This window comes from Hyla sarda, chromosome 2 (genome assembly GCF_029499605.1).
Source record: "Hyla sarda isolate aHylSar1 chromosome 2, aHylSar1.hap1, whole genome shotgun sequence".
In the NCBI taxonomy this organism is placed as follows: domain Eukaryota; kingdom Metazoa; phylum Chordata; class Amphibia; order Anura; family Hylidae; genus Hyla; species Hyla sarda.
Genome location: NC_079190.1, coordinates 158366808 through 158379971, shown reverse-complemented (window position 1 = coordinate 158379971; position 13164 = coordinate 158366808). Strand labels below are relative to the sequence as shown.

The 13164-nt window shown below is 38.1% G+C and overlaps 1 protein-coding gene across 2 annotated transcripts; it reads right to left on the bottom strand.

Annotated features, from left to right (window-relative positions):
* Nucleotides 1-3372: 3372 nt before the first annotated feature.
* OXGR1 (oxoglutarate receptor 1) lies at nt 3373-11359 on the bottom strand. Of its 2 annotated transcripts, XM_056560489.1 has the most exons (3): nt 10825-11359; nt 10569-10656; nt 3373-5752 (listed from the first exon to the last, which is right to left on the bottom strand). In XM_056560489.1, exon 3 carries the CDS (start codon nt 5749-5751, stop codon nt 4765-4767), a length of 987 nt encoding a protein of 328 aa, XP_056416464.1. In that variant the 5' UTR covers nt 5752; nt 10569-10656; nt 10825-11359; the 3' UTR covers nt 3373-4764. The 2 variants fall into 2 exon arrangements, with proteins under 2 accessions (XP_056416464.1, XP_056416463.1); XM_056560488.1 differs by having other exon boundaries at nt 10584-11359.
* Between the last annotated feature and the right edge of the window lie 1805 nt (nt 11360-13164).

Genomic DNA, 13164 nt, shown 5'->3' with positions numbered 1-13164 from the left:
CTGTAACAACATTTTTGTGAACCAAATTATGTTGGTTTCTTGTGGATTTTCCACAGCAGATTTCTTAATGCATATATGGCGGAAAAAATTACAGAAAAAAAACTATGTATTTTAAAATATATCAAATCCATTATAAACCATTTGTACAGTCTTCAGCACCTACTATTTCATTCTTTCCATTGGCATTTGCATTTAAACCAGTAGAGTTCAATATATGAAACCATCCTAAAATATATTGGAACCTCCGTAAATATAAAACTAAGACATAAGACTGACATTCAGTTAAAGATAAATGACCATTATATCTGACTTACATGTCATGTCATAAGACACTAAAGACTTCTATTCTTTTTTTGTATCAGTATTTGTAACCCAAAATTAGTAGGTACAAATCTATCGATGATAGTTTCTTGTATTTCTATGTGGGGTATGTTTCTGGTTTTGGCTTAGTAATACTAATATGCACACTGATCAAACTACCGTAGTGTAAAAGTGGCCATACTAAATTGCTCTGGGAATTTTCCCACACTGGAAATATGCTTTAAAGGGGTGCTCTACAGGAAAACATTTGTAAATTACTTCTATTAGAAAATTGTAATACTTCCAGTACTTATCAGCTGCTATTATGATCAAACAGGAAGTTCTTTTCTTTTTGAATTTCCTTTCGGCCTGACCACAGTGCTCTCTGCTGACACTTCAGTCCATTTTAGGAACTGTCCAGAGTAGTAGCAAATCCCCATAGAAAACCTATCCTGCTCTGGACCATTCCTAAAATGGACAGAGGTGTCAGCAGTGAGCACTGTGGTCAGACAGAAAGGAAATTCAAAAAGAAAATAACTTCCTGTGGATCATAACAGCAGCTGATAAGTACTGGAAGTATTAAGATTTTCTAATAGAAGCAATTTACAAATCTGTTTATCTTTCTGGCACTAGTTGATTTAAAAAAAACATTTTCCAGTGGAGTATCCCTTTAAATTCACCATGGATTTCACCTAATACATTTGCTGTAAAAATTTCATCTGCAGTAAAATAATCCACATCGAATACTAGCATTCTGCTCATCTGACAATCCACAGGATGCTCTTTTGCGCTACAAGTGGGTCTGATTTTGAAAATCGCATCTATACGCATGAACTATATAAAAACTACATATGCAGTAAAATAAACACTACCAAAATAGTTGGAAATCAACATGAATATGATACTGCTCTACCTGCTGCATGATTTTGTGGCAAGAGAAAACTTATGTTGCACATGTACTTGCCAGGAAAGTATTGCAGCTGTTAACCATGTGCCATTACTGCTGCTCGACTACATCGTGTACCAACAGCCTAAGATGTTATAAAGCGTAGGTGGAGTACAGTAATTATTATTCAGCATGTTTGACTTTGACATAAGTAGATTATAACAGTATGTTGTAGAAATAACAGCTGAAGTAGAATACATGTCAGGGGTGACCAGACATGACCTGTAATTATAGTTTATCCTTCAGGTTATGTTTCGTATACAGCATTTACTTACGTCTTCTTTTAAGTAAAAACCTAGTAACATAACATTTAATAAACCAAGTATTACTACTACTGTCATTAGCAGAGTTTATTGTATATCCTGAACCTGTGACAACTCTCAAGGATAGTTACATAAATGTTCAGTTGTTCTATCATTTTGTTTGGATTAAATACCTTTCTTCTATAAACTGGAATAAATACGGTATCTGCCTACAAAGATTGAGTCCCCTTTTACATGGTCATCTGTTCATCATAATTGGATTATAAGGCACATATGGAATTCATACAATAAATTAATTATAAATAACAAATATTGTCAAACTAAAACATTCCAAATTTCCATCTTATTAAATATGTTTCTTAGGCTATGTTCACATAGTGTTTTATGCATATTTTATTTAAAAAAAATGTGTCCCTAAATCGCCGATGTGTTGGTATTTTTTTCAAAAAATAGGACTTTTTTTTTTATTATACTGTGGCCCTCATTTATTATTGCAAACCCAACATGCACCAGAGTCTGTCTGCGCCAGATATTGTGCCAGATTTTGCGCCAGAATTTGCGTAAGAATTGAAAAAACCCTGACTAACTCTCCATTTTGCTAAGAAAACCCGAAAAGGGGTGTGGTCGCCGGGAAAATGGGGCGTGGTCTCCAAAAAGGGTCGTGTTCCCAAAATTTTCACAAAAACCCAACAGATTTACTAAGGTTTCCACATAAATTGTGGTGTATTTCAGCTGAGGAAAACCAGTCAGATCAGAGCATGTGTAAAAAAAGGAAAATGTAGGGAAAGTGGAAAATGGAGGGAAACCTATTAAATACTGTGGAAAATAAATTGTAGGGAATTAAAACCAACAAAGAAACCTACACAACACTCTTAGTAAATAAGGACCTGTGTGTACAGACAATCACATAGACTTACACAAAGCACATTCATTTTGCAAATCCATAGCAATTTTCCAGCCATTTTTACAATAAAATATGCATGAAAAATTTAAAAATTGCACAGTAGATTTGTACGTGGCAACCGTAGGGGTTATCATTGTATATTTTTGCTTTTATGGATAATATCAAATAGAACATAGTATGCCCTGAATTTTAATTTAACCCCTTAAGGACTCTCAAGGACACAGCTAATTTTATTTTAGCGTTTAAGTTTTTTCCTCCTCGCCTTCTAAAATTCATAACTATTTTATATTTCCATTCCCAGATCCTTATGAGGGCTTGTTTTTTGCATGACCCGTTGTACTGTGTAATGACATCATTCATTTTACCCTAAAATGTATGGTAAACTCAAACAATAATTTTTTGTGTAAGGAAATTTTAACGTAAATCATAATTTAGCAAATTTGGGGGTTTCGTTTTCGCACTTTACGGTAAAAATTAATTTTTTTTTATTCTCTGGGTCAATATGATTAAAACGATAGCTATGGCTACATACATTTCTATTATTGTACTGCTTTAAAAAAAATCTAAAACTTTTTTTTTTTTTTACAAAATCAGTATGTTTAAAATTGCCCTATTTTGACCACCTCTAACTTTCTTAATTTTCCATATTCATTGATGTGTGAGGGCTCATATTTTGTGCCATGATCCGTAGTTTGTTTTGGTACTTTGATCGCTTTTTATTAAATTGTTTTGCAGTTTGATGTGACAAAAAAGCTGAAATTTCTGACTTATATTTTTTTTTACGTTTATGCTGTTCGCCATAGGGGATCATTTACATTATATTTTTATAGTTCGCGATATCAAATATTTTTATAGTTTACGCGATACCAAATATGTTACAAAGATACCAAATATTTTTATTATTTATTGTTACACTTTTGTGTAATAATATGGGGAAAAGGCGTAATTTAAAACTTTATTGGGGGAGCGGCTTTTCAAAATTTTTTCACTTTTTCCCCCACTTTTTTTTACATTTATTTTACACTTTTTTTTAACCATAGGGGACTATTTATAGCAATCATTAGATTGCTAATACTGTTCAGTGTTATACATAGGGCAAAGCACTGATCAGTATTATTGGCGATCTTCTACTCAGGTCTGCTTGAAGGCAGATCAGTGCAGAAGACCCTGGGAGACAGATGGAGGCAGTTAAGGGGACCTCTGTCTGCCATCTTGGCTGATCTGATCACCGCGGCAATGCCGCGGGCGATCAGATCAGCCATTATAAGTGCCGCACTGCCGCAGATGCCGGGATCTGTATTGATCACGGCACCTGAGGGGTTAATTGTAGACATCAGCCCGATCGTTGATGTCCGCCATTACCAGCAGGTACGTGGCTGTTGACAGCCGCTGGGACCCGCCGGGAATTAAGCGAGCGTAGCCTGACTACAGTGCTGACTACAGTGCTCTCTGCTGACACCTCTGTCCTTGTCAGGAACTGTCCATAGTAGGAGCAAATCCCCATAGCAAACCTGTTGTGCTCTGGACAGTTTCTTACATGGACAGAGGTGTCAGCTGAGAGCACTGTGGTCAGACAGAAAGGACACTCAAAAAGAAAAGAACTTCCTCTGGAACATACAGAAGCTGATAAATACTGGAAGGATTAAGATGTTTAAATAGAAGTAATTTACAAATCTGTTTGACTTTCTGGCACCAGTTGATTTAAAAAAAGGGTTTTCAGTGGAGTACCGCTTTAATGTAAAAAAAATCCTTGTAAATTATATATATATGTGATGTGTGACTGGTATTGAATATATTTAGGGCTGCTAATATTCTTGAAATATAAATATATAACATTACATTTATAGTATAGGGCAGGGTCACGTGATGCGCTGACGGCAGTCACAAGAGGGGCTGCAGAGAGAGCACCCAACTGTGTCCAGGTAGCTCTGTGGGTTTACTTGTAGCGGCAGACTACTATAACGGGAAATCCACCACTACAAGCAGACACACAGAGCTACCCAGCCGCAAGCTTGCCCTGCAGTCCCACTTGTAACATCTGACGGCACATCTGCAGTGTACAATATGCTGCGTATGCGCCCCCTTGTGACCCTGCCCTAAGGGTAGGGTCACATGTTGTGTATATGCACCATATTCCGCACTGCGCAGCATAAAAAATGCTACGTATTCACCTATGAACAGATCCACAGGGCCATTTACGGCAGCCGTGTGTGTGTGCAGTAGTGCAGTAGCCCTATGTGTCTGCTCATAAGAGAAAACACAGCATATTGCTTACTGTGCTGTGTATTTTGCACAGTGTGAAATATATTGCGTTTACACTAAGTGTTACCCTACCCTAAAAGTCACCAGATTTATGGTTGCTGTTTATAAGGATTTGATTTATAAACTGACTGAATAGCCTGCTGAAAGTTTCCCCCAACAGCAACATATAGCAACAAATTGCCAAATGTATTGAGTGAAGCTATGGGTCTAGATGCTATGTATGTGGCATGGATATGTTTCTCATATATACAGCCTACTGGATACAGTCGAGTTTCAATACGAATTGCTCTAAAAATGTGTAAAGGTAAAAAACAAGCATAAAATACCACTAAAAGAATCACCACAAGGCGACGAGCCTTTTTCTTATGAATATCATTGGTATATGGTCCATTTGCTAGGCTGAAGTTGATGCAGGTATAGGAAAGTGTCACAACTATTAAAGGCAATGCAAATCCCATGGAAGTGAGGAATGCATTATACCAACGTACATCATATGTATTAAAAGATGCTGCAAAGTCCATGCAAGCCACTGTATCTTCAACATCTTTCATCATGACAACCATTGGAAGGACCTCAATAAGGGCGATGATCCAAACAGCTGAGCAAGCTATGACTGCCCATCTTCTTTTGTGGATGGAATGAAATTTCATTGGATGAACAATGACAAAGTAGCGGAAGATGCTGAAGCAGGTAAGAAAGAGAATGCTGCCATATAGGTTGAAATGGAAAACAATACGGATGAGCTTGCACATGAAGTCTCCAAGAGTCCACTTCTCTTTATTAGCATAATTGTAAACCAGGAAAGGAAGACTACTGAGGTGTAGGAGATCTGTGATGGCCAAGTTCAGCAAAATAATGATGCTGGTTCTCCATGGTCTCATCTTCATAACATATACTGAAATTGCAATAATGTTTCCTGGAAATCCAACTATGAAGATGATGCTGTACATTGCGGGTAGAAAGTATATTTTTATTAATCTGTCTACATTAGGGTTTGTACAGTTTGTTGATGCTGGTATGGTGAGGGGCATAAAGGTGGTATTGAAGTCATATTCAGATTCATTGTTCATTGTCATTCTGTAGACAAAAAAACAGATGATTGAGCAGTCTATACCATTTATAATATAAAGTACATTGTGATCATATACAACGGTCAAGATTTACTATTGCAAATGTGGCAAAATTATTAGGCATCACTTTTAGACACTTTTTAGACACTTATTCATTATGTCTGAAAAGGAGTATAGCATCACTTTAATAGGAGTAGCTTAAATTGAAAGGGAAGTGGCTTAATATGTGACCGTATGTGCCAAGAATTTGCATAATTTCTGGTGCATAATTCCGGCACAGTTTAAACAAACTGATAGTTGATCTAATTTTAAAGGGGTACTCTGGTGCTAAGACATCTTATCCCCTATCCAAAGGATAGGGGATAAGATGCCTGATCGCGGGGGTCCCTCCCATAGGCTTGCATTGAGGGGGCAGAGCGTGACTCATACGGGGGCGGGGCCGTGATGTCACAATGCTCAGGCCCCCATGATCGCCAGTAATCAGACCCGGAGCAAACATGTTCCGGGGACTGATTGTAACCTGGGTGCTGCATGCAAGATCACGAGGGTCCCCAGCAGCAGGACCCCCGCGATCAGGCATCTTATCACCTATCCTTTGGATAGGGGATAAGATGTCTTAGCGCCGAAGTACCCCTTTAAAGGTGTTATCCAGCCAAACACATATTATCCCCTATCCAAAGTATAGGGAATAAGATGTCTGATCACGGGGGGCCCACATTCTATGCAGGGTTTAATAGAATGCGGGTGCTGCTCCATGGCCGGATAACCCCTTTAAGCTATCCAGTCTAAGAATGTGACAATGTGACAGATTTATAAAACAGCCTCTCAGTGTGATAAATGTTATGGGTATGCTCTTTGTGATAAAGGGTATATTCTGCCATGCAAAAAGCCCCAAAAATGTCTAAAAAGTGATTCAAAAATGCTCAGAAAATGCACAGTTTTCAACCCCATTGACTTTAATGCGGAATGCTTAGAAAAAAAGCATGAAAAGAATGCTGAAATTAAGTGTTGAAAAAGAGGCTTTACTTTTTCAGAGCTCTTCTCACTTTGAAATCAATGGGAGCTTAAAAAAAACGCCTGAAAAAAGCCCCCAAAACTTCCAAAAATGTCCGTATTTAAAAAATTATGTGCAAAATCCACATTGAGTTGCAGGCTGTTTTTTTTTTTTAGGTTATTTACATACGTGTTTTTTGTGAACATACCCTTAAACTATAGTCTACTTTTAGTCTCTAATCAAGATATCTTGCAGTGCTTTACATTGCATTGACTTTGGAAGACTTGAACCTATGACCCCAGCACCAGCAGAATACACAGAGCACTGAGCCACCTTGCTGCCATACAAAAGTGTTCCTGACTTAATTTGGTCAGGTTTTGTGCTGAAAATTTTCAGCGCTAGAATTTGAGCCACAATATCTTGAACTCGCTAAAAAGGGCATGGTTGCAGGTAGTCTTCAAACCCCAACCTATTTACTATAGAGTTCACAGGAGAAAGTAGAAGATGATGTAAAAGAGCATTTATGTGGAAATACCTATTTAAATGGGTCTTGCATATAGGATCATTTACACATGCAATTTTTTTTATATGATTTAGAATTTAAACTATTTTCAAATGTAATTATTTATTTAATGTAAAAATAATCTCTGCTCTTTATTATTTTTTCTAATTTAAAAAAAGGTATTTTGTTTTATAAGTTATATTATACAGTTTTCAAAGTGTAATTCTGAATTAGCAATGTGTTTCACTTTTTGAGTCTGAATGAACTAAAAAAATAAAATAAACTGTACTCTGTGAATAAAAAAATTAAAAAACTAAGCAAAAAACAGAGTCACAGAACCCAACCAACAGTTACAACACACAATTATTAATAATCAGGGTCATGGTGTTGCATATTAAGCCCTTTTACCATAGCCAAACCTCTTTTTGGGGTGAGAATGAAAATTGCCTAAAAAGAGTCTAACATACATAAGAAATGTGGCAAAAATGTAAGACAGTTTTCGGTGCAAATTGCACCAGAATTCTGTTTTCTCCTTGTTAGCGCACTTTTCCCTTACTGAAGTGGACATTCCATCTCAATTTTAACAAATGTACTTTCATTGTCCAACAATTCTAATTTCATGTTCTCTGTTGGATTTTGTGTCATTGAATTACAACTACATAACGTTAACAACTACTACCGCAGTTGTAAAAATGTTAGTGATAAGAATATGACAGGAAATGTGTATTTATGTAAATTTATACAATATACCATATACTATGTACAGTGTAAGACGGTATGACCACTGGGTTTAAAGGGTATACATAACTAAACATAAGAAGAAAAATATATGAAAACAGTCCTACTAGGTAATGGGGGCAATAGAGAGATAAGTAATAGTTGAAAATTGAGTGAAAATCAAATATGTAATAACATAACATACGATAATAACAATTTATTGCTTAATTATAAAATAACATCCTCTGCAGGGCCCTTGCATTGGATGCGACACATAAAATATAGTGAAAATAAAATATAGAATGGATGGTTGAATCCAAGGTTGTAAAATTTATATTATAAACATATAAAACATATAAAGCATATGAGATGATCCCCAACGAGCATGGTGGATATAAGTATAATGTTTTGCACAATAAGATCACGGGTGAGAAAGTATGCTTCTGTGAGAAGAACAGGGAATCTTGTACTCCCGTCTAGAACTAACAATTTGTATATTCGTTTGACTGTAACTTGTGAGATGGATACAGTAGGTGTAGGTACAGATAATTTGTACCACTGCAAGTTCTTTATGGCTCAGTCAGTGCTGGGCTGTTGGGACACAATATGTCACAAAGATCGCACTCTCTATTACACAGAGAGGGAGCGCGGTGAATAGTGAAAGCGCTCGACAGTGCTGTAGATACCAATGTCTTTTTCTCTTTCACTCATATGGCCCAGATGGCATGGGGCCGATATAATATAAAAAAATCACAGGTACAGCATGTAGAAGAAGCATTCAGCGGCGCTGTAGATCCCTTTATCATAGGTACAGTATATAGACAAAGCGCTTGGCAGCACTGTAGGTCCCTTAATAATATCCCACTTTACTTGATTGGGTCTGATGGCACAGGTCACAAGTGGGATACTGTGTGGGGCTGGTACTATGTACACTCCTGGTTAGCGGATCGTCTGTGATCTAAACTTGTTCCACTGGCTCAAAACGGTTCTCAGCGTGCGGGATGTGCGGAGCAGGTATCCACGAGGAGTGCACGCTCTGATTTTGATATAATAAGGCAATATTTCCAAACGTGCTGTAGTTATTTAGTACAGCTCGAGTTGGGGTACATCATAATGTACTGCTAGTGATGCTAGATGCGTTTCAGGAAACCAGGTCCCCTTTTTCAATAGCTAGAAAAAAGTCATCATGCGGTATATATATATATATATATATATATATATATATATATGTAAATTCCAATGGCGCAGCACTCCAAAAAAAGGTGCATTTTATTCACACATATCTCAATACAGCAACGTTTCTGCTCCATAGGAGCAGAAATGTTGCTGTATTGAGATATGTGTGAATAAAATGCACCTTTTTTTGGAGTGCTGCGCCATTGGAATTTTTTATCTAAAGAAGCCCTGATCAGGTTTGGACGCTGGCACCCACTCTTGTTTTGGGACTGAGCTGTGCTGCAACCATTTTCTATATATATATATATATATATATATATATATATATATATATATATATATATGTTTATAATATAAATTTTACAACCTTGGATTCAACCATCCATTTTCTATTTTATTTTCACTGTATTTTATGTGTCGTATCTGATGCAAGGGCCCTGCAGAGGATGTTATTTATAATTAAGCAATAAATTGTTACGTAATATATCTAATTCTCACTCTCAATTTTCTACTATTACTTCTATCCCTATTGCTCTCATTACCTAATAGGACTGTTTCCATATATTTTTTCTTCTTAGTCCAATTAGGCACATAGGGGGATATTTATCAAAGGATTTAGACTGTTTTTTCCTGTCTAAATATGTGCGACTTTTCTGCGACTTTTGGTCTAGAGGATTTTTAGAACATGATGCATTCTAGTCTATTTTAGACTGAAATGCATTGGAAAATGCATTGGTGCTGAATTTATCAAAAGCGATTTTTCAGCAACAAGTCGCATTGGCTGAAAGTACGCCGAAATGTCAGACCATGTTGGAGCAGGTTTAAATACAGTCTAAAGCATAGATCACGAAGTCTGTGCACAGAATTTATCAAGAGCCGTGCGCCATTTGACAAATTAGGCGCACAATAGACCAGCCAAACACTCTGTAGTTTGGTGTAAATTGATGCGGGACATAGACAACTTTGATAAATATCCCCCATAGGGTAGTGTGTAACACAGTGTCCTCAGCCTTTTCGGTCCATGTAGGGCTCCCAGATTTTTTTTTTACTAAAATAAACATGCTGCAAGGAGTTTTTGTTTGTAATTACAGGTAACAAATAGGTATACCGTTTTCTAGATTTGTACATATTTTCAGCAAATGATCCACTACCAGACACCTCTTGTGGCTACTTATCTCCCCAAGCACAGAAGGATCCTGCATATTGAAATCCAACATGTTTGACCTTTTCTCCCCTATATACAATAGATATCAGACAATCCTGACAATTCTGTTATTTAATGTGCATGGCCACCTTAACACTTCTACACTTAAGGGTTAATAGTGATATAAAGATGTTTAGCACCGTGGTTTGTGCCGTAATTGTAATCATATTTATATTATTCAATGTACACATGTACATATCAGTCATATAGACACAAAAGTAGATACTCACTTTCCAAATGCTTACATTTCCATAGAATCTCTGTACTAAGATACCAGTCTCAAGTAAATGGTAAACCAGTCTCAAGAAATATACGGTGCTGTAATATCAATACAATTTTTTAGTGTATTCCCATAACAAATGGAGTTTGTAATGTATTTATATTTGGATTCTTATTTACACAAATGTAAAACTAATATTATTACATGTATGTGTGGTTATCATACATGCACTTTTATAAGAATAAGAATAAAAAGTAATATATTACCTGTCACAAAATGATGACTTGATGGGTTTTGTCACCTTCACCGTTCGGATTGGTCATCCAGTACAAAGCTCTTCAGTAGTCATTTCACTGTGATAAAGCAATTGACCACGTAGCATAGACATAGAACATGTGCTACAAAGTGCTATAACTCTCACTGCTCCGTATGAAAGTACTGCTTTGGTAGCTTTGCCCCACCCTTTTGCAAGTGTGATGTTGACATGTAAATCATTTTAGCGTTAATAGTTATTATGGGTTGCTCTGTTACTTTATTTTTGTAATGTGCAGGTCAGAGGTATTCTGACATGTGGTCCAAGTATGTATTTGTGAACCATGTGACATTATTCTTAAATAAGAAAGACTTTCAGAGAAATAAGCACGAAGGATTTAGGTCACAGTTTAAATTCTTAAACTCTTCTGGGAGGGTTACTTCATTTTATAACTGGATTAATGTCAGTATTGCCCCAAAAGCAGATAATAGGCAAATTTCAACAAAGTAGAGAAGATATAGAAGAGTAGCACTCACCGGACATGTAGAAATCAGACATGTAGTTTATTTCATTGTATAGATAGTACAGCAGGCAACACCAGGTACAGGAGCGTGGAATGAGATAACGGTGTGAATTTCAGTAAGGCTAGGTTTCCACACAGGTTTTTTTCTGGTGTTTTATTTTTTTTAAACTGCCTCTGCAGTTTTTGAGCCAAATTCAGAAGTGTGTTCAGAAGTGTGTTCGGAATGGCCTTGAAGACACAGCCAATTTCCATTTTTGTTTCTATTTTTGGGTTCTTGTTTTCTCCTATTCTATTTTTTAATTCACAGACCCATGTGAAGGCTTGTTTTTTGTTTGTCCAATTTTACTTTGTAATTACACCTTTCATTTGATCATAAAATGTATGGCACAGCCCAAAAAAAATTTTTTTATTTAAAAAGTTTTTATGCAGTGCACTTTACCGTAAAACTTACACATGGGGGGATTTATCAAAACCTGTGCTGAGGAAAAGTTGACCAGTTGCATATAACAACCAATACGAGTGCTATTTTTATTTTTCAGAGGCCTTTTAAAAAAAATTGAAAATGCGGGGCGGGGCCTGGACACGCATGGTGGAGGACGCTTGATCAGTGAGCTCCGTCTGTTTCCGGGTCTACAACGGCACTAACCGGCTAATCCCTGCTCTACTTGGCCCTCCCAGCTTTGCCATCTGTTCCTGCTTCTCGCCCGACATGGCCCGGATGAAGAAAGGAAAGAAAAGTCTGTTAAAACTTACCCAATTCTTTCCCGCTACAGACGCGCAAGATGGCGCCGGTGGCCTGCCTGCTACCAGCGCGCCTGGCTCCCGTACACACGGCAGCTCTCCAGCATCTAAAGGTGCTATATCTATTGGGGGTTCTGCCTCACCGGCCTCTGCCAGGTCGGTGGGCACAAGCTCTCCGCTCCACCAACCTCCAGTCTCTCCAGCGGTCATACCTTCTACGATCTCCCAGCTTTCCACTACTTTTCCCGGATCCCAGTCTTTGAGCGCCTCCCCGGCCCTTACAGAGGCGGCGTTGCTCGCCGTGGCCGCAGACCTCAATTCCACTATTCGGAACAAAATCCGTTCAGCGGTCGCCAGCATTCAACAAGAGCTGCACTCGCTTGGAACTCGCACCTCTCACGTGGAAACTAAAATGGGCGAGCTCACCTCTGCTCACAACTCAGTAGTGGACTCTGTTAATGCTCTGGTGGATGAGGTAACCGTGCTCAGGGCTAAATTGGCCGACATGGAGGACCGCTCCCGGAGGAACAACCTCCGGATTAGAGGGGTCCCGGAGGACATCAAAACGGAGTATCTCGAATGGTTTGTGACCGACTTCTTTGCGGCTTTGCTCCCCATGGCATCGCCGCATGACCTCCTGCTGGACCGGGTGCACCCCTTACCAAAGCCGAAATCCATCCCTGATTCAACTCCCGTGACGTAATTTTGAGGGTGCACTTCTTTCATGTTAAGGAGAAGATTGCTCAGTAAACAGCATTCCTTTGTCAAACATGTTTTGCGCAGAGTAGCGAGCTCCAATACCTCATCTCGTCTGCTTGTGGTGGGTGACTTTAATGCTACCTTGTGGCCCTCTGTGCACTGCCCTGAACCCTCCCCCATTTTTACTACACTCTCGAGACACGCCTTATTTGACGTATGGAGGATACAACACCCTAGTAGCCATGATTTCACCTTTTTTTCTCACCCTCACTCAATATATACTAGAATTGCTTTTTTCCTAGCCAGTAGGAACCTTTTAGACTCTATTTCTGACTCTAACATCCATACTATCTCCTGGTCGGATCATGCCCCCATCTCCGTCACTATGAA